We start from the raw sequence: 20,767 nt of genomic DNA, 5'->3' as shown, positions 1-20,767 counted from the left end.
CACAATCAATCAAAAGGCAACAACAATTCTTAAAATGCGAGTGCACAAACCAAGCTAACAAGCTAACTCCTATGACTAATATATTAGCTAAGTATTAACTTCACTAAACAAAGCATCATTTTCATCAACAAGTACTAATCCTTACCCAATCAAGTCTCTTTTTGATTTATTAACAATTTAATATACTCGAAACTAGGGCACATTAACTACTCTAGTAAATTAATTATTATTGGGCTACAAGAATTACAGAGAACACCTGAAAACACTTCTAACCTACTATAAAATTTTTAGAGCTAACACTATCACCGATTTATCACGAAAATTCCTACAAGTTTATGTCTTAACAATATTAACTATGTTAAAATAATTAGAGCAACCCTAAAAACATATAGAACCTATGCGAACAAAATACACTATCAGATAGATCATGATTTTAGAAACTTAACCAAATTGGTTTGGCATTTTTATGATTTTTCCACATTTTATTATCAATTTTACAAGATTACTGCTTTGGAACAAAACACAAACCCAGAAAGGAAAAGCTTCATGGGCTCGGCCTGGCCCAGTACTGCCCGCTCGATTAGCCACCAGCCCAGCGGCTGGAGGCCCAGGCGGGGGCGGGGCGTGCGTGCAGCCACAGGCCGTGGCCCATGGCGTAGCGAGCGTGGCCCAACGCGGCGCGGCGTGAGCGGCCCAGGCGGGGCAGGCGGTGGCCCACCCGTTGGCCCATGTGGCCCAACCAGGGAGGCAGCGGCTCTTTTGCAAAGAGACCCCTGAGCTTCTCTCTATTCAACCTGTAGTACATCACACACTATGCATCACTATTTATATGAGTCATGGTTTTACATTGAGAATCCTAGAAAAGCTTCTATTCCATTTTCTCACCTTCTCTCTTCTTCAGCTCGTACACAGAGCACGGGAAACTAGAGGCAGCGGTCGTCGGGGAGGCTGGGACCTGGCCAGAGAAAGGCCGGCGACGGCTGGGAAGAACCGGTCGGGCTGCACGGCTGCGAGGCGCGACCGCAGGCACTCGCAGCATGGCCCGAGGCGGCCCTCAGCCTGCTGGCCGCGGGAGCAGGCGGCGGCAGCGATGGCTGCGCCGGTGACGACGGCTTCCGGCAGCGGCGTGGGTCGGCGGAGGAGGCGCAATAGGAGCAGAGGAGATCCTAGCTGCAGGTGCCGGTGGCCGCGGCAAGCCCGACCACAGCCCGCAGAGGCATGGCCGCGAACGGCGGCAGTGGACGAGCGGCACGGAGGCGGTCACTGCGGCGGTGCTACAGTGCGCGGGTGGCGGCGCAGCGGCGGGGGTGTGGGGCTGGAGACGGAGCTAGCCTAGCGCGAGGTGGCTGGCGACAGCGGGCATGGCTGCAGCCGGCAAAGCTTCGATGTCATCCATGGCGTTTGCGAGCAGCAAAGGGAGACTCAGAGCGGGGAGGGCGAGAGCAGCAGCTCGCTGCGGCGGCCATGGCGTGCGCTCGGCTCGGCAGAGGCAAGCAGAGGGAGAGGCCGAGAGAGTGAGAGAGAGCAGTGGCGAGGACAACAGCTCGGTCTTGGCTTAACGGCGCACGAGGCAGCAAACAAGCAACATGGCAAGGACGCGGGCAGGAGCAAAGCCATGTGCTCCCCTCGGCAGTGGACGCAAGGATAGAGCAGGGCAGGGGCGACGCGGCGTGTGCGGCCACGGCGGAAAGGTCGCAAGGACAGAGCAGGCCGTGGTGAAATGAACGGCTCACGATGCATGCTGGTAAAGGATACCTATAAGTGTATTTTCTATTGTATTTCGTTATTTATTTTTCAATAGAAAAACGGCAAGGTGATTTAAGGACATGGCCTTGCTCGGGCACACGGCTAAGTTGAGCACGGTGTTCGGCCAGCGCAGCGCGATGACAAGGCGAGCAAGGTAGCTCGCGAACGCCAAAGCATGTGGTGACCGTGCACACCAGGCCAAACGGCCGGAATCGTGCACTGCACGAATGTTAAAGCGCGCCCAATTTCCAATCTAGCCCAGTTAAGACTAAACCAACACCTATACCATCATAAAGCACTCACTTTGATGCAATCAACAATACAAAAACTTGCAACTAGTGTTTAAATATTTTTGTTAAAAAATAAATGCCAAAATAGCATTGTCTACCACCCTTCATACTTAGAAACTTTAAGGTTTTCAGTTAGGACTAAGTAACCATTAACTCTTTCGTCGTAATTTTTAATAGATCTAAACCTTGCTAACCTCAACCAACAAATACTTCATGCCATAGTCCATACCTAATACTAACCCGTAGGAGCAAAATATATAAGCACCATTTAACTAATTCGCTCAATATGATTCGCCAAAAATGGTATTTTAAACATAAATTCAAATGTTTGCCGTCTTAACGAAAATGCTTATCTTAATTTCCTATTTGATCATTGAGCTCCCACAACACTAGTTAACAACATCTATTTCCCAAAAGTTAATGTTGTATTTCCATCTACTAAACTTGTACTTCAATTTTTATTTAAGTACTAAATACAAGTTATGTTTTATTCTTGTTTACAGAAATTGCTTTTCGTGCCAAACAATTAAAACTATTTCTCCTATTTTCTTGTTAAGATTTTCATTAGCACATTTAAGTAACTAACTCACTATATTTATAGATCTATTTATTAGGTCATAACATCAGTGCTAAACGAGCTCGTAACACCAGAGGTGTTATAGCTTGGTATGTTATAAGTGACCACAGAGAGTTTTATATGCTTTGGCATCTGACAAGTTTGTTGAACCCCAAATATAGGTCCACTTGTCATTATCCTGTGTAAGGTGGAGATTTTGAAGATCTAGAGACAAAATTTGTAGTTGTGGAAAGGCTGTGACAGACAAAGGTAGATGGAAGAGTAGCTGTAGACTATCTAGATTTTTTTTGCCTTGGAGATGGAAACCTTATCATTCTTTGCAAAGGAGTGCAATGCAGGATAAAATTGATTGAGAACTCATTCGAGAGGTCCTCCCACTTCTACCATTCCGAACAATAATTGAGGCAGCCTCTTTATAAGTGTTTAAAAGTCTCAAGATATCTCTCCACCAAAAGGAGTCTTTTCGGAATGTGACTGGGGAGTTTGTTGTTGGTGTAATGCTTTTCCCAAATCAAAGCAACCCAGGCGGTATCTTCCTTGTTGAAAAACTTATGGAGGTGCTTCAACAGAAGGGCTTCATTTTGTGTTCTTAGATTTAGAACACCTAGACCACCTTCAGGCTTTGGAGTGCAAACCATTGACCATACTACTTTTGGGGGAGTTTTGTTGTTGATATCTACCCCACGCCAAAGACAGTGCTTATGGTATTTATCAATTTGCTCAATTATAGTGACATTCAGTTTAAAGGTGCACATATAAAAGGCCGGTAGAGATCAGAAAACTGCATTGAAAGACGCCCAACTTGAGAAAGAAAAACTGAAGTGGAGACAAGTCTTTGTTCACATTTTGTAACAAGGGGTAGAAAATTAATCACCTGTGGTTTTGTTAAGCCTAGCGGGAGACCTAGGTAAGTAAAAGGCTACCTTGGGGTACATCCAAACGTAGCAGCGAGAAGTTCTAATTTGTCAGGAGTAACATAAATGGGGGTCATCATTGACTTTGCATAATTCACTCTTAGGCCTATTGATTTAGCAACGTTGTTGAGTAAAGCTTTGAGAGTAAAAAGCTCCCTTCCACATGCTTTCATGATAATGAGAGTATCGTTTATATATTGGGTAATTGGGAAATCAATCTGGTGTCTGCCTATTGTAGGAGGTCTGCAGCCAAAACAAAAAGGAGCGGAAAGAGACCCTTTGTCTTACTCCTCTTCTACAATAAAAGGTTTTTCCAAGTGTTCCATTGAGAAGAATAGAAATGTGTCGAATCCAAAAAAATCATTTTCATCCATCTGATCCACATGGGTCCAAAACTTTTGGCCAACATGATCTGTATCATAGCCTCATGCTCAACCTTGTCAAATGTCTTCTCAAAGTCGAGCTTAAGAATGACAAGTTCTTTCATGGAGTGATGACAAAGGTGAAGGTAATCAAAAGGCCAAGCAAGGCAATCTTGTATAGTCCTTGATTTAATGAAACCATATTAATTTTGATGAACACAAGTCGCATGATGTAAACGTGTAACCTGTTAGCAAGAAGCTTTCTGATAATTTTCATTGAACAATTCAGAAGTCAAACGGGCCTAAAGTCATTGACTAAAGGAGGAGCAGGTTGTCTTGGTACTAGACCACTAGTAGAGTTATAAGGGCCTCTTTAGCATGGTTTATGTCGGCTTCGGCTTCATCTATTTTACGTAAATCGAGACACTGTAGTGTGAAGCCGTTTTGTAAGCCGGGGTTAAAATAAACTAGAAGCCGAGAAAAATCAGTTTTTCTGACTTCACCGGTGAAGCCATTTTGGATAAGCCATGTCAAATGAGGCTTAAGTGAGCCATTAATACTTTGCAGGCGGACTGAACCTTCGTAAAACAGCAGAGTTACGATTACGATGCGGAACGGAATGGGTCAGCTCTCGACGTATCCGATCCGACCGTTTTTCCGGCGTGGCCACTGTCCCGCGCGCGGAGTGCTGCACGTGTCCATCCCGAGCCAGGCGTCCTTCACTCCTTCCTTCTCGCCGCCGTCGTGTCCTCCTCCATCCCTGCAGCTGCAGTGGGGGTGGACCGGGGGTCTCCGCCCCACCTCCGATTGGTTCCTCTTTTCCCGTAGCCGTTGGTAAAGATACCCTAGCTTCCGTGGATGCGGCGTTGTTCGTCGATCTCCTTCTACAGAAAGAATTCTTTTTTATTTTTGGTACGGGCACTCCAGCTCGTCGCGGATTCAGTTCATTTGCCGCGCGGCGGAGTACTTGATCTGCAGCTGATTGTTTTTCTTTTCCAACAACTTCTTCCGCGAGTGTCACTCAGGTCCTCCCTTGAGTCCCTTCCCCTCCCCTGTGCTGTCTGTGCTGCAGCCAAGAGAAGTCGTTGCTGCAGAGTGCAGAGAGCCTCGGATTGGATGTGGGATGAAGCGATGGCATCGGACGGAGGATCCTTCTCTAGCTTCCGGGAGTTGTACGGCAACATCCACGGCCCGGCGGTGCTCACTGGCGCCGCGTTTGCGCTTGTGGCGCTCCTCATCTCGCTCTGGCTCATCCTGCAGCACCTCAGATCCTACAACGATCCAGCCGTAAGTAACTGATGTCTTTAGTTTTACGCCACATTACATTCCATGAAAAAGTTCTGATCCCCCTGGTGTGTAACTGTTGTTTATGGCTTGTTTGTTGTTAATTGTTATCCGTGCTAAACAATTGTACTCTCCTGCTGCTGAAATCCTGCAGGAGCAGAAGTGGATCATAGCTGTGCTGTTCATGGTGCCTGTTTATGCCTCTGAATCTGTAAGCGCTAGCTCCGCTTGTTCTGATGCCCAGTCGAGGCAGAGAAGTGCTATTGCAAGTAGTAGTAGTTCTTGAGAAGATATTAGTGTAGTTCATCACTGCTTCACGAACACTAACTGGCTTCAAGTACTGGTGTGGACGTGTGGTTATCAATTGATTTAGGATCTCCTTTTTCCTTGTAATGCCTTTGCAGTTTTTGTACTGACATGAATTGATATCCCATTCCAGTTTTTGATTCTTTTCAGATAATTTCACTGTGGAATTCAAAGCTCTCTCTGGCTTGTGATATATTGCGGAATTGTTATGAAGCCTTTGCTCTGTATGCCTTTGGACGATACTTGGTCGCTTGCCTTGGTAATACTGCAGAATAATCTGCATCAGCATGCTGTGATCTTTTTCGTTCTCTAGAGGACTCATTGTGATCTTGTGATGAGCAGCTACATATTTGTGCTGCCACAAAGTCCCTCTCTGAATTATTCGTTGCACTCATTTGTTGTTACATTACACTTCAGGTGGGGAAAGACAAGTGTTCCATTTGCTTGAGAACAGAAAAGGGGACGAGCTGAGCGAGCAGCTGCTAGAGAGTCAAGACAAGACACAAGCTCATAACCGAAGCAGAGTGTACAATTTCTTTTGTGACCCTAATGCTCTGGGAGAGAACTTGTACACGATTATAAAATTCGGTCTTGTGCAATATGTGAGCTATTTTATAATGAGAAAATGTTCCCTCAACTGACACTGGCAGATAATGACATGCCATAACTTTGTTTGACAAAATTGCAGATGATTCTGAAGACACTATGTGCTTTATTGGCGTTGATCTTGGAGCTTTTTGGAGCCTATGGAGATGGTGAATTCAAGTGGAATTACGGGTATCTGTCTTTTTCACTTTTTTGGTTATCGAAATTAGTAAAACAGCTGAGCTTGAGGAGACCCAAATATAGTTTTTTTTATTGCATCAGATTCATAAATTTCTTTCTATCTTCTACTAAACAAAAAAGGAACTCTTCAGTATTTTCCTTCTTTTTGTGTGCAAATAGTTATGTTTCGCTGTTATGTTGTTTTCTAACATGTCATGCTTTTATATGCAGATATCCTTATATTGCAGTTGTCATAAATTTCAGCCAGACATGGGCGTTGTATTGTCTTGTAAAATTTTACAATGCAACACATGAAAAACTACAGGCAATAAGGCCACTAGCCAAGTTCATAAGCTTTAAGGCCATTGTATTTGCCACTTGGTGGCAAGGAGTTGGTATTGCAATCATTTGCCAAACTGGACTCCTGCCCAAAGAGGGAAAAGTGCAGAATGCACTACAGGACTTCCTCATTTGCATTGAGGTAATCTTGTCACCTCCTGGTGGACCATCTTTTCCTCGTTGCTTGAGGGTAAAACTCTAATCCCTTTCTGGTAGATGGCTATCGGCTATCACAGCTACAGCACACGCCTATGTCTTCACTGTGGAGCCATACCAGCGCATCCCTGTACTTGATCATGGGGAAGTCACATGTGAGGAAAGTAAAATGGAGGCAAAGTTAGATGTCAACGATGATACAAGCAGTACACCAACTACCATTGAGCAGCAGGAGACCCATGTTGAAGCTCCAGGGACAAGCATCAAGGAGAGCGTGCAGGATGTTGTCCTCGTTGGCGGCCAACATGTAAACTGATGGCTTCTGAGTTTCAATAGCTCGGCACCTTAATTCAGAATTCTTCATGTTTAACATAATTATACTACTGGCTACTTCTTCAGGTTGTCAAGGATGTTGCCCTTACAATCTTGCAAGCGATTGGACCTGTGGAGAAAGGTGTCGAGAAAGGAGTTGGGAAGATTCAGGAGAAGTTCCATCATATCTCGCTGAAGCCAGGGGACAAGAAAGAACCTGAAGTTGATGTGGAGCACATCACTGAGAATGTTGTGGATGGCAAACCTGTTGCAGTCAACGCAGAGGTTGAAGTCGAACAGAAGGTGAAAGATAGTGGCAAGGAAGGTGAAACTGCCGTGGTTGAGACTGATGTGGAAATCAAAAGAACAGAGAAGGACGATGAAGTGTAGTGCTCACCCAAAGCATCTGAAGAATTCCATAAAGCTAACGAAAGTGGAAAGAAAACGTGTACATAGTTTATGTGCTCTTCCCCATCTGTTCTGGGATTAAACCATCCTCTGTCTCCTAATACAGTGATTAGAATTATATCGACGTTGCATACAACTTGTATATAGTTCATTCTTGAAAGATGTACATACGGAAGACAGATGCTTTTTCTTGATCGAGTCAAGTTCGATAAACACGTGATGCCTATTCTATACATTAATTAATGGAAGTATTTACATTTACATTACTATATATACAACAGAATCTCACAAACTTGCTCATGTGCCCTCAGTTCGGCCCGCCGCAGCACAGCTCTGAGCAGCATTCGAAGCATCCCAGACACGCGAGGGCAGCGCAGGCCTGCGCCATGACAATGGCGCACTGGTCGTTCATCTTGCTGCACGCCTTGATGAAGCACATGCAGCAGCAGCAATCCGCCACGCGGCTGCAGCAGCCAACGGCCTTCTCGAATATCACAAACTTCTCCGGCGCTTTCATGTCTCCGAATCCTGTTGTCAGGTTCTCCCTTGTTGCCGCAACATCACCAAATCCGAGTGCTAGGCCACCAAGCGGCATCGCTGGTAGCTCATCTGGGCTGCTTTGTTTTGTTGGTTTATTCTTCGCCTGATCAAATACAGCAATATTAGTCACAGATTGTGGCGGCTTTCTAGTTTAAATGTAAGACATAATCTGCTGCTCCCAAATCTCTCTGCTGCAGATTAGGAGATCAAGCTGGTCAGCTCGGCTGTCCAGTCTCTGCTGCTGTAGCAGTATGGCAATAGGTCACCTTTAGTACATTAGTTGGTAGCTAATATATCAGCCATGTCTTGGTAGTGGACTGATCTAAGCATTGTACTGCTAGCACTAGGAGTAGTTGGGGCTGTACTCAGCCATACCTCAGTGTACCTGGTAGAGGCACATCTAGTTGTATATATACTACCTCAATGCAAATGGAAAAGGGCAGCTCAGTTGCCACATTCAGAGTTTCAGAGCTGCTGTTGCAGCCCGAGCAGTGTGTGTGTGCTATGCTCACCTCTTCTTCTACCTCTAGCCAAAGTGAGTGTGTGGGTGTGCTGGTAAGCTAATTGCTTACCTGTGCAGGGATCCCAGGGGCCAACATTAAATACATATTTTGGCTAGCGTAAACCATCATATATTGGTGCAAGCAGTGTGCTTTGAGTCTCGGTGTAAAAGTTGTCTCTGAAACTCTTGGGAGAATGTACTTTCATGTAAGATATTAAAGTCCATATTTCCAAATGGACCAATGAAAATGTTGAAGAAACAAAAAAGAACATGAATATTCAAAGATGTGTTGCCTTCTGTATGGCCCTGTTGCTCTGATCTTATAGTTTACAGTCTTCGTTAACTTGGATTGACGTTAAACCAAAATTTAGTTATTATAGAAATATAAGCTTTGTTGGGAAAAAAAATCGACCTGTTGTGCTGGATCTATTTTGTCCAAGCTGGTTTGAAGTAGTACCATGCGTGTGTACTCAGAAGGAAGGCTATTTTGTATGCTTAATTTCACAACCTGTAAGTTAGAGCAGAGAGGATATAGTGTTATAAAAAAAAACTATTGTTATTATGTGCACAGAAATAGACTGCAGAAACCCTAAATGTTGGCAGAAAGTAGCCACGATGTATAATGGTTCTAGTTGTAATGCAGTGGTGGTTATTTCACTCTTGACAAGAGAAAAAATAGAAAACAGCTAAACGATACAGTAGTGATAAAGTTGCAACATCACGATACTTGATTGCAAGGACTACTATCACAAAGGATCAGTAGTTCAGTACTAGTAATACCTTACAAAAGGCAATGGCAGAAAAGAAAGCAATGTATAAAACTATGAGCGCAATTTGAGACAATTCTTTCTTCCAGTGTCACATGCAATGTTATGACTGGCGTTCAGTACGTTAGGCGCCGGCGCACAGGGGCTATGAGGCGCCTGGATTAGATGGGCTAATGGCCTAGTTATCTTTATTTGCTATCTCCCTCGATAGAATATTTATTTCTTAAAATAGGATTTTAAATATCCTATTGAGGGAGATAGCAAATAAAGATAACTGGGCCATTAGCCCATCTAATCCAGGCGCCTCATAGCCCCTGTGCGCCGGCCTCCTAGCCACCTGTGCGCCAGCGCCTAACGTACTGGACGCCGGTCATCTCGTGAGCCTCCTGCTCCCTGTCCTCTACACGCACGCCTAGGGCTGCAGCAGCAGCCGCCGCCGCCCTCTCGTCGCCACGGCTCCTCGCCGGCGCTGAGAGATCAGACCTCGTCCTCTCCTCTTCCATCCCTACAACCTCCGCAGCATCTCCGGTAGGAACCCTAGCTCTACCATGCGATAAGCTTGTTTCATAGGTAAATGCGAGGCTTGTCAAAAACATCACCAAAAGAGATAATTTTGTTAATGACTCGTAAATTAACAAATGAGTTAAATGGACCGTAGGTCCATTAACTTTTGGTGGTGTGTCATCTAGGTCCATTAACTTTCAAACTGCATTTTTTTTGTCCATTAACTTTTGGTCGCGTGTCATCCAAGTCCATCAACTTTCAAACTGCATTTTTAGGTCCATTAACTTTTGGTGATGTGTCATCCAGGTCCATCAACTTTTAAATTGCATTTTTGTGTCCCTAAACTTTTTAACTGGTTCACCGTAGGTCCATACCCCTTCGTTTAGCGAATAGATCTAACATGGCACGCCAAATAAGCAGCCACCGTGGAGTAGGTGTTGAGTCCATAGCTCCTCAAGATGTTCATAGAGACTTGTCTAGCAATAATTCAAATGTAGCAACTAGTAATTCTTTAATATCCTCTGGTCCTAAATTTAGAACTATTATTTTTAAGGATAAATATATTGTGGACATGAAGAAATTTACAACTGTTGGACTGTTATCAAAGATATTTTATAGAGGTACCTTATTATTGCATGGAAAGGAGGACAAAATAAAGCCAACAAAATACATCAGTACTAATTCTAAAGAGGTGGAGATCATCAATGGAATTTTCCCAACGTGATTAGCATCCTTGCCGTAGTATTTTATTATTTCTATGCATTAGTTTCCTATCCAGTTGTGATACACGATCTTTTATCTAGCATCTAGCTTTTAGTGCCTACGTGCACCTGTGTACGTGAATCAAATTGGTGGCTGCGTTTGGACGTGCCATGCATGTTAGCCGAATCAGGGACTCAGGGTCAATTGGTCCTAGTTGGGCTGGTGGAGTCCGAGTTTTATTTGGGTCAGATGGCTTGTGTGCCTATACCTGTGGCCTTTGGCCTTGTACAAGGTAGATTAGACTGGATTTTATTGTGGAGTTTATTCCCCGTCGAGCCGCCGCTCGATAAACCCTAGATGGTGATCCCATCAGGTTCTTCGTATTGAAGATTATCTCCAGATGGTGATCTCATCCTGTACTCCACGGTGGCTGCTTTTTTGGCGTGCCATGTCAGATCTATTCGCTAAACGAAGGGGTATGGACCTACGGTGAACCAGTTAAAAAGTTTGGGGACCAAAAAATGCAATTTAAAAGTTGATGGACCTGGATGACACACCACCAAAAGTTAATGGACCAAAAAATACAGTTTGAAAGTTGATGGACCTGGATGACACAACACCAAAAGTTAATGAACTAAAAAATGCAGTTGGAAAGTTGATGGACCTAGATGACACCACCAAAAGTTAATGGACCTACGGCGCATTTAACTCTTAACAAATTGAGTTATCCATCTCGTGATTTTGCCGATTCTTTCACAGTTTAAGAATTTATTTTTAATATAGACATTAAACACGGCCCTAAATCGAGCACCAACAGTCATACTAAAACTTCAGCATCTTGGTTGCTGTGTTCATTTAAGGACCTTCAGTGTTCAGCCACTAGCTGATGTGAATCTAGCATATTTTTTCTCTAATATGCAGGACAGCTGTGTATCATTTCTGATGCACACAGCTCTCTTGCATGTTCGAGAAAAAGGTGTGTATAATTTCATTAAAGAACAAACCTATCATACAAAGTGACACGACAGACAGATAAGAATTAGCCTTTAATGGATTAAATTACCTTTCGCTCGAGCTCTTTATTCTCCATAAGCCATGCTTTTGCTGTGAGAAGATCCATCTGTTGCTTTGCCAATACCTGAGATCGGAATCAACAAATACAACAACACAGCCTTTTAGTCCCAAACAAGTTGGGGTAGACTAGAAAAAAAATAAACGTAAGTAGACCAAGAGTACTTGTTTAGTTCAAGGAATAATTAATTTCTTATAGGCCACTGCAAACAATATTTCAAGGGAGGATGGATATGCCATCCACTGTGGCTCTAACTTCTGTCTCAAATCAAAATTGTCAGTGACACAGTGAGGGATTTAGCAAAAATTGAAGTGGCTAGTGACTATTGAATCCTTTTTTGATCAAGGATATGCAGATACTTTCATGACTACAGGCTTCAGCAATTAAAACATCAACAGTATTCAGCATATTATTGGAGCGATTGCCTTCATAACAGATGGGGCTGCAACTGCAAGACAAAGCGGTATTCACCCGTTCGGTTAATCTGCTGTGAGGGTAGTTTGGGGTTGTGACTGCTAGTATTTTGGTTCCTGGTTTAGTATAGTTACCGGCTGTTTGGTGTTTTGATTTGCTGGACTGTCTGGAATGGCTTTGAGTTGGGTGGTCAGTGATCTTTCCATCCATGATGACGTAAACTATTTGAAGGTTTTTGGCATTGCCTTCAACTCTAAAAGAATTGCCTAATTTTTCCTACCAAAAATGGATAAGTACATCACTGAAATAAACAGGCCATGTTTGAGCTCTGCTGTGCCACAGGTCCAGTTTGCACGAATGTGGTCAGAAGTGTTGAAATGGAAAGCGAGGGTGTTGCTTTTGCAACCACAAAGAAACTATTCACTACCTTTTCTTCAGTTGCCATTTTGCTACATCAGTTTGGCGCATTTTCCAGAACTCCAGATTGCTCTAGGTACAAGTCCACCTGCAAGTATTGTGCACATGTTGGTGGATTGCCTTTTGGGTGTGGGACACGAGCAAAAGAAAGGAATTTTTAGGTTCAGGTAGCTGCTCTATGCTCTATGATCTACAGGTAGCTGCTCTATGCTCTATATGGCTATGTTGAAATGATATTTGTTGTTGATAAAAAGACATACATGTATTTTATGCGAACATCTTCAGGGGAGTTTATTACTTCAGACATTGGGCTTTGTTTCAAAAGGTGCAGGCATTGGAGGACATACAAGTGGTATCCCAAGCTTTGGAGGTCGTTATCATGAACTCATTTACAAAGAATAACTGGCAATTTAATAATAAGCAATGTGGCTAATATTTTAAGCATCATCTGGGTGATTGTATTTATTTGAGATTGCAGCTTCACTCTATAATAATGGACAAGGTTGTATGCATCCCATGATGAAAAATGCCAGAACAATTTGCTGGATCTAAATTCAAGCTATGCATGGTATGGGGCATTTGAGTCTTTCTCATAGTAAAGAAACTCTACCCAAATGCCACATGTTATGATGGAAGTGTAGTCAATTACATGCAATTGCAGTGCTACATTTGCAATTATGCATTTATTCTGTGGCATATGTGCAAATTGAATGAGACAAAGGCAATATGCATCTGTCCCATAAAACAATTCAAAATAGGAGAACAATTTGGTACTACGACCTTGTACACCAGTAATATAGTCATAATCATGCAAACCGTAGAACTTTGGTTGTGTGTCTAAGTGTGCCAAGAGAGGAAATGGTTCAAAGTCAAGTCAAATTAACAAATTGCATTTACATGTTTTGTTTGGCTACCTTGTCTAGTGCTCACACTGCACAATCTTTAACTGGACAATTAGAATGATGCATAAAACAGATGGGTAAGCCACTTCCAATATATCTGGTTACACTGTAAGTTTTAAGTTTCTTGGGGTCAAGAAGCCACTTCAAATTAATCCAATAGAGTTCAGCCTTAAGGTAGAGGAAAACTTCATTCTTATTTTGTACAAGGTATCTGTATCGGCAATTTAAAATAATTGACCATCAAAGTTACTCTGATACTTATACTGTCTATTTCATTGAATGGTGTACATCAGCAGGTCAGAGTAATTGTAAAAAAAAAAAAATCATCTGAAAATAACTACATAAGAAGTATTGAGTATCTTACTTTATCAAGAGGTATATCCTTTATATGTTGGACTTTCAATTCAATAGATATTTCACTCATGTCAGCCAAGTGACCCTTGGTGATAAGTGTCTCCGGAAGCTTGCCATTGTACCTTCCAGAAACACACAATGGATATTTTGCTGAAATGTCTGGAATATATTCAGAATCCACCTGATTGGAAAAGAAAAGCTTGAATGTAAGAAACATAGCTGTATAACCAGATAAGGAAACTAATGGCTTAAGATACTGGCACAGTTCACTCGGCTTTAATCAACTTTCTTATTGCAATGACAACGGCCTAAAAATTACATGCATCTACAAGGTAATCCTTCCTTTTAAGATAGTTGCATAATCTATGGGATTCATCGTTTCAATAGTAGACCCAGCTTTGTCCTCTGTTCTGGCCCAATATATCAATTGATGTGGACAGTTTGTTTCTTGTTGCGTGCACAAGGTAGTTGAACAGCTACTTTGAAAGGAGACCGTATCACACTGTATAGTAGATATAATCTTATCATCAGGAGAATAGAAAAGGTAATTACATGGGTTGCTCTTTCACAGGCAGCAACAGAACAGTGAATGTACACTAAAAATTACTCACTTCAAAATCTTGAATATGCTTTATGGCATCAATGGAAACATTTGACACTGTAGTGCTTGAGGCTTTCTGGAACCATTGAAGCATTCGACTCTCAATTGATCCTGAGGTGGAAAAAATCAGAATAAAGTTCAGTTTTACAAATTTGATTAACCTCCTCAAGTCCCTTTATAATATATGTCAGTCAACATATTTAATATTCATTAGTTTTACTCGATAAGAATCCATAATGCCTTCTGTTTTGAACTAATAGTTGCTGGACTCAATGGAAATACAAAAAATATATCAGAAGGCCTATTATATGAATATATACTGATTTTGGCAACATATTAAACAAAAATTATATTATCGGTAGCAAAATCCTAACTTTTGATCATGTAGCAACAACAAAAAAGGCTTCTAGTCCTGGCAACTTGCATTAGGCTAACTTTTGATTATGCAAGAGCAACAAATTTTCTTGATCAATTGAATGAAGTTTGACTTATGATCTAGAAGACCAAGATGATATCTGAGATATGCATCATGTTGCTTTCTACTTATATCAGCAGGTCGGGGTAACTAAAAAGGCATGAGCTCATCTAGGCAAGCTACAGCATGGAATGTCAAAGAAGAAAATCTACAAGTTGGGACTAAAAATATAAGAGCATAATGCAATACTTGAATTCCATCAAAAGATACTGTGCGCAGAACAGGGGAAAAGGAGGGGGGGGGGGAGACATTTGGCTTCTGAGATAAAAGGGAGAAGCATGTCCATACCTGTATCAAATGCAGCACCATAGTGACCCTTACCAATCGATGCCAACATCCTCAAGAAATAATGGTTGCAGTATGAACCTAATATGTTGTTTCCAGCATTATGGAAAACAATTAGAAAATTTATCTGACAAGTAAATCAGCAGTGCTATGTAAGAAAATCAAATTTTATACCCACCACATACCACATACGACAAGAAACAATATTATTGCACTTTAGTTCTTTCACAAAATTTAAGGAGTACCCTTAGCAAAGTTGAGTGGTTCAAAAGAAATTATAAAGCAAATATCTCCATAGGAAGATGTTGAACTAAAGGATGCATACATGACTCTAGAAAAACAACAGAGAATTTGCCTACATGGTCTAGCTTGATATGATTTTTTAGTAGAGTAGTTGGATCAGTGGTGCAATACACAACCAGTTATGGTACAAGATATTACCTAGCCCAAAAGTAGAAATTCGAGGAGACTTAGATCCACTTTTAATAAGCTGAGTTTTCAAAGTATGGCAGATATTCCGTTCATCATCAACCGACCCATCAGTAACAAAATAGATTTGTGGAAGGACATCATGAGAACTTGACAGCAAAGCCATTGCCTTGTAACCAAGAAAAGAGGGAAAACATGAACAACAATGGTGACATTGAACATATGACAAACATTAACTTGTTATTGTCTTCATACGTACCTCACTCAAAGGATGCATGATGTCAGTGCCACCATGAGCGACAAAGTTTAGGTTCATCCATTCAATAGCATTTCCGATTGTTCTTTCATTTACTTGCTCCAAACGTGATGAGAATGAGTGAAGCTCATCGTTAAATGTTATTATGTTGAAGTAATCTCCTTGCATAAGATCAGAGAGAGTAGTGGACATGGCATTCTTAACACTCTCAAGAGGCTTTCCTTGCATGCTTCCACTTGTATCAATGATATAAACAACAGCCTTTCTAAAGACCTATCAGATTACTCAAATGAGATAATAAATTACCATAAAGGGGGGACTTTTACGAATATAAAAAGGGGTCACGAAATAAATATTATTTTCATGTCAAATCAATATTGTTCATACCATTAAATAGAGCCACTATATATTATTTTCATGTCAAACCAATATTGTTCGTACCATTAAATAGAGTCACTATATCTTCAATAATGGCCGAGAAATAAAAGATTTCATGTTAACATTAAAAAGATATAAATGTCTGAGAAACAACATAAATTAACAGCACCAGAAATTTAGAGTTATTTGCAATTTAAAAAATAATAATAATTTCCCATTCAGCTTACTACAGCCTTTTACAGATTTACCTCCTGATTTTCACCTCAACGAAAACATAACCAACCATTTGTAACCATCAGATTGTATCCACTAACAAGTGTTTTATTCAAGATGTCGAGACAACATGATGACACCCAAGCAAGAGGAACTACCTTTCTATTCTCGTTATTTCCAGGTAAAAGAAAAAGGCAGAACATATTTCTGTCATCATAGTCACGCAATGTTGAGGGCTGCACAAGAACTCCACCAGACAAATCACCAGAATAAACCTATAAACATGATGACAAAATAAAAGTTGGGCAAATGAGTGCATTCTCATCTCCACTGAAAGTATGAAGTAAGATTAGAAGAATTGAACAGGCATAAATGAAAATATCAAACAGGTACAGGTAACTCAGAGAAGGCATCGGATAACTCACAGTATATGCAAAGGTAAAATCTTTGGTTGACCAATTCTCAACAACTGCTTCGTGCAGGAAAGACAATTTCCCACCTTGCCTACTTTTTTCCTGAAACCACAGCAGAAGATTGAGCGGTAATTATATGTTGCAACTTGCAAAGCAAAAGCAGTAAATACTTGATTACCTTCAAGGGATGGCTTGTTCCCTGCAACAAAACCTCTTTACTAACACCACTATTCACAGTCAACTGTATTTTCTCCTTTTTCATGAAAACCTTTGGCAAAGGGTTCACATACTGCGGGAAACGAAAAGGTACTTCAACAGAAAACTGTCTGTTGTCATATAGCAACTTCTGTGACCATCTGATTGTGGCAAATATATCTTCTCCACCTCCAACCTAGACACAAAGGAAACTAATCAACAAAAACCAATGTGGCTAATAGAAGCTTGAAGCTTCACAGGATAGTAGTTGGCAACGATTGGAGAAGTATGTAGCAAATACCTGTGGTATTGTTAAGGAAAATAGTTCCTGTTTTAAAAGGCCCCCACTCTCGGGGATTTCAATCTTCACTGCACAGTTATCCTCTATATCAATTACATGAGTATTGTATGATCTTTTCCCAACAGTAACCTCAGCGCCTAGAATTGAACCCTATTAGTGAAATTTTTCTTAGATTGATGCCAGAAGAAAATCACACTAGAATTATTTCAGATAATATAAGCATTGAAAATTAATGCCAATAAAAATACAGTAGCACATATATCTTTTCTTAGTTATTAAGTGCTTACAGTCATGGCATGTGCATTTCTCAAAATTAAAGAATCCCTACGATATGCACACTGATGGGTACATAAATGACATTAATTCTCTTATGGTCGGTATCATCAAGCTACAAAATTTAACTTGCAAAGAAAAGGAGTTGTTAAATTAAAGGAAGAATTTCATATGTGGCCCTTGAATGGTCATGAGCTCAGAAGCACGGATACGCCAGGGAAGGGTCGTATCCCGTATCGGATACGTATCCGATACGGATACGCCTGGGATACGGCCCGGATACGTATCCGCGACGTATCCGCGTATCTCATTTTAGTTGGGCCGGAAACTGACGAATGGATACGTTTCGGCCCAGCCGATACGGCCCAGACGGCCCAATAGGTCACCTCTGCCTCGGCCTCACGCAGACATCCGCCTCCCCACGCGCAGCTGCCTGCCCGCATCTACCTCCGCCTCCCAGTCTCTCCCACGCGCAGCCGCCTCTGCCTCCGCCTCACGCAGCCGCCAGTCCGCCTCCGACCTCTCCGGCGACCATCCTCCGCCCTCACCGCCAGCCCGTGCAGCTCGCCCCCGCAGAGCCCGTCCCCTTCCGCCACACACGGCTTGAGGACGGACGCGAGCACGTTCGTGGGGCGCCGTCTCCAGCTCGCCCCCGTCGGGCGCCGATCCTGGGGCCGCTGACGCCTCGCCGACGCTCCAGGACCCGCAAGGCCTCGCCGGCGCTCCAGGACCCGCAAGGCCTCGCCGGCGCTCCAGGACGAGTACGCCCCGACGAGCGCATTCCAGGAGAAGACGGTCCGAGCGGGCGACCAGCCTCCGCCCTCGCCCTCGCCGGCGACAAGGAGCCCCCTGCTTAGGTGAGTTCCTCACCGGCTCACTTCCTCTTCCTCCCCAATCCCCAATCCAATTTAGGGCTGAGCGGCTGAGCCAGTGCGCCCTGCCCCATTAGGCCTTAAATGTCTCTATGTTATTCTGAGTGTAATAGACCTTAAATGTCTCTATGTTGAACTTGAACATCTATTTTGCAATTTCATATGCATTGTTATCTATTTATTAAAAAAAATAGTAAAACGTATCCGCGTATCGGGTTTCTTAGGAAATTGTCGTATCCGCGTATCCGTATCCTTCCGATACCGATACGCGTATCCGTATCCGTGCAACTTAGGTCATGAGAGTATGATTTTGGGGCCCCAACCCAAATGACAGACAACTTTAGCCATTAAATTGGGGTCTCATTTTTTCAATCTGGTAATTGGACTGATATGCATTATTTAAAACACATCCTACACATCCTACGTGGCAAAACCACTGCCATGTCAGCAAAAACTACTCCTAGCTTCAAAACAGCTGAAGGGTAAAAAACGCCCTGTTTGAATAGTTGAAGGGCCGAAGTTGTCTGGTATATGAGTTCAGGGGCCAAAAATCGGACTCTCATGCTAGTTCGAGGGCAAAAATGGAATTCTTCCTAAACTCAAAAGTCAAAACATCTGAAAGAGCACAAGGAACAGCACTACTTCTGTCTCTCAGAACAGCACTCAAAAGTCAAAAATGAAAGAAATGGAACTTCCTCATGCACAGTTCCCAAGTTCCATGAAACAAGCCTTCTCTAAAGTGGTTGTCAACCAACACCAGAATGCAGGAGAAATTTATATCATACAGTCATAAACTGAACATGTTTTAGTAATTCTCCTGGAGAAAGCAAAGCTCCTGATCCAAATAAAAAGTAGTCCAAACTACTTCTGTCTCTCAGAATTACAGTTGAAGGCGTGCTTTTTTTTTTTTTGGGGGGGGGGGGGGGGGGGGGGGGGGGGGCAGAATTATGGGTTCCAGTGAAGCAATTCTCCAAATACTGTACAACAACGACGAGCACAAAAGAATCCAGTAGTGGAAGTCTTTGTTCGACAAGTGCACAAAGAAAGCTATCCCTCAGCAAGTTCAATCCGATGCTACTTTCTTGTAGCAGGGAAAGCAAGGAATTTGTCTTGCTTTGTGCCAAAACCATGCTGGAATCCACTGGCAACAGAAAGAGACAGGGCGATGGCCCCAATGGCAGCCATGATCCAGGCCAATGTAGGTCAGGAGTAAAGACATAATGGCACAAGGTTAGGTCCTGATTTGCGTGATCCGGAGAGCACAGTCGAAAGCGACAGCAAATCGGGGGCCCATCCACCTAACAGGAATCAAACCGCCGGTGGATGCAAGTGAATGCTAATCATTCCAACGCCTAACCATATCCAAATCTAGCAGAACAGTAGCAACAATCGATGATAAAGGGCGGGGGGAAAAACGAATCGATCAGAAACGCAAAGAGCAAGGAAAGGATCGAGTGCGGGGATGCTGGACCTGGTGACCCATGGGCACGACGATGCGGCAGTGGCACGCGCGGCTGCGCGTGATGCAGTGCAGCCACCAGCGCACGCGCAGGGCGACCTCGGCTGTGGCGCACCCGGCCGCGGCGGCGCAGTCGACGCGGAGGTCGACCTCCCGCATCTGGAGCGGGATGAGCGCGGGCGGGTCGAGGCGGCCGTACACGTGGGGCTGGTAGCTGGGCACGTCGGGGCTGTCGACGGCGCCCGGGTCGACGACGACCGCGTACGCCATGGGCGCCGCGGGCATGAGCTGCTGCCGCAGCAGCGCGGCGGCGGCGGGGTCGTTGTCCCCGCGCTCCATCGCCAGGTGCGGGCGCGGCGCGGGCAGCCCGCCCCCGTTGGGCAGCACGAGGCGCTTGGTGAGCTTGAGCCCGTCCTCCACCGCGCGCGCGAAGGCCTCGTCCATGCGAAGCTGCTGCCCGGAAGTGGCGCGGCGGCAGGCGGATGGGGAGTGGTAGTGGGTGGGAGGCAGGAGAGCGAGAGGGCGGTGGTGGGAATGGCGCGGGGTCGTGGGGGGGTCAGTGGGAGGAGCGCGGAATCGCGAGCTGGTTTTTGGCGTGGTTTAAGTGGGAGGGGTTGTGGGAAGGAAGACGAGACGAGGCCCGCCCTCCGGCAGCGGCCAGCGTGGTGGCCTGGTGCGAGCACCAGGGCCGGCGGTGAGGTTACCAGCTGGGCATGGCGATGGACCATGGGCGTGGTCCACGCGCGATGAGGACGTCGTCCGTCTCCACAGTTTCTGCGGTGACTTTTTTTTCCCCTGGGTAGAACTGTAGTATCTGCTCATGTACAGACACACACCAACCCTACACACGCACACCACACGTACACAAGCAAACCTACAACTATACTCAGATCACTGAAACGCGTCCTTCTTGAGATCACCGGGTCCATAGACCTGTAGACGACGAGACGCGTCGCATTCCCTTTGTAGACCCACACGAGAGGC

At 43.8% G+C, this 20,767-nt stretch overlaps 2 protein-coding genes across 4 annotated transcripts; one reads left to right on the top strand and one right to left on the bottom strand.

Moving 5' to 3' along the window:
• Positions 1–4,597: 4,597 nt before the first annotated feature.
• Positions 4,598–7,447, top strand: LOC136529686 (protein LAZ1 homolog 2-like). 2 transcript variants are annotated; one of them, XM_066522768.1, is made up of 8 exons: positions 4,598–5,176; positions 5,328–5,384; positions 5,630–5,738; positions 5,897–6,081; positions 6,168–6,256; positions 6,476–6,744; positions 6,826–7,046; positions 7,139–7,447. In XM_066522768.1, the coding sequence occupies exons 1-8, from the start codon at positions 4,748–4,750 to the stop codon at positions 7,439–7,441; spliced, it is 1,662 nt and encodes a 553-aa protein (XP_066378865.1). In that variant the 5' UTR covers positions 4,598–4,747; the 3' UTR covers positions 7,442–7,447. The 2 variants fall into 2 exon arrangements, with proteins under 2 accessions (XP_066378865.1, XP_066378861.1); XM_066522764.1 differs by lacking the exon at positions 7,139–7,447 and having other exon boundaries at positions 6,168–6,725; positions 6,800–7,008.
• A 127-nt stretch (positions 7,448–7,574) lies between these two features.
• LOC136529673 (uncharacterized) lies at positions 7,575–20,482 on the bottom strand. 2 transcript variants are annotated; one of them, XM_066522751.1, is made up of 13 exons: positions 19,796–20,457; positions 17,180–17,329; positions 16,862–17,074; positions 16,696–16,785; positions 16,429–16,545; positions 15,683–15,952; positions 15,436–15,592; positions 14,998–15,075; positions 14,245–14,345; positions 13,644–13,814; positions 11,538–11,612; positions 8,914–9,009; positions 7,575–8,102 (listed from the first exon to the last, which is right to left on the bottom strand). In XM_066522751.1, exons 1-13 carry the CDS (start codon positions 20,225–20,227, stop codon positions 7,767–7,769), a joined length of 2,286 nt encoding a protein of 761 aa, XP_066378848.1. In that variant the 5' UTR covers positions 20,228–20,457; the 3' UTR covers positions 7,575–7,766. The 2 variants fall into 2 exon arrangements, 1 of the variants encoding a protein (XP_066378848.1); XR_010777389.1 differs by lacking the exon at positions 7,575–8,102 and adding an exon at positions 12,388–12,465 and having other exon boundaries at positions 8,947–9,009; positions 19,796–20,482.
• Between the last annotated feature and the right edge of the window lie 285 nt (positions 20,483–20,767).

The sequence above is a fragment of the Miscanthus floridulus genome, chromosome 2 (assembly GCF_019320115.1).
Source record: "Miscanthus floridulus cultivar M001 chromosome 2, ASM1932011v1, whole genome shotgun sequence".
Taxonomy (NCBI): domain Eukaryota; kingdom Viridiplantae; phylum Streptophyta; class Magnoliopsida; order Poales; family Poaceae; genus Miscanthus; species Miscanthus floridulus.
This window is presented reverse-complemented; position numbering and strand designations above follow the sequence as displayed.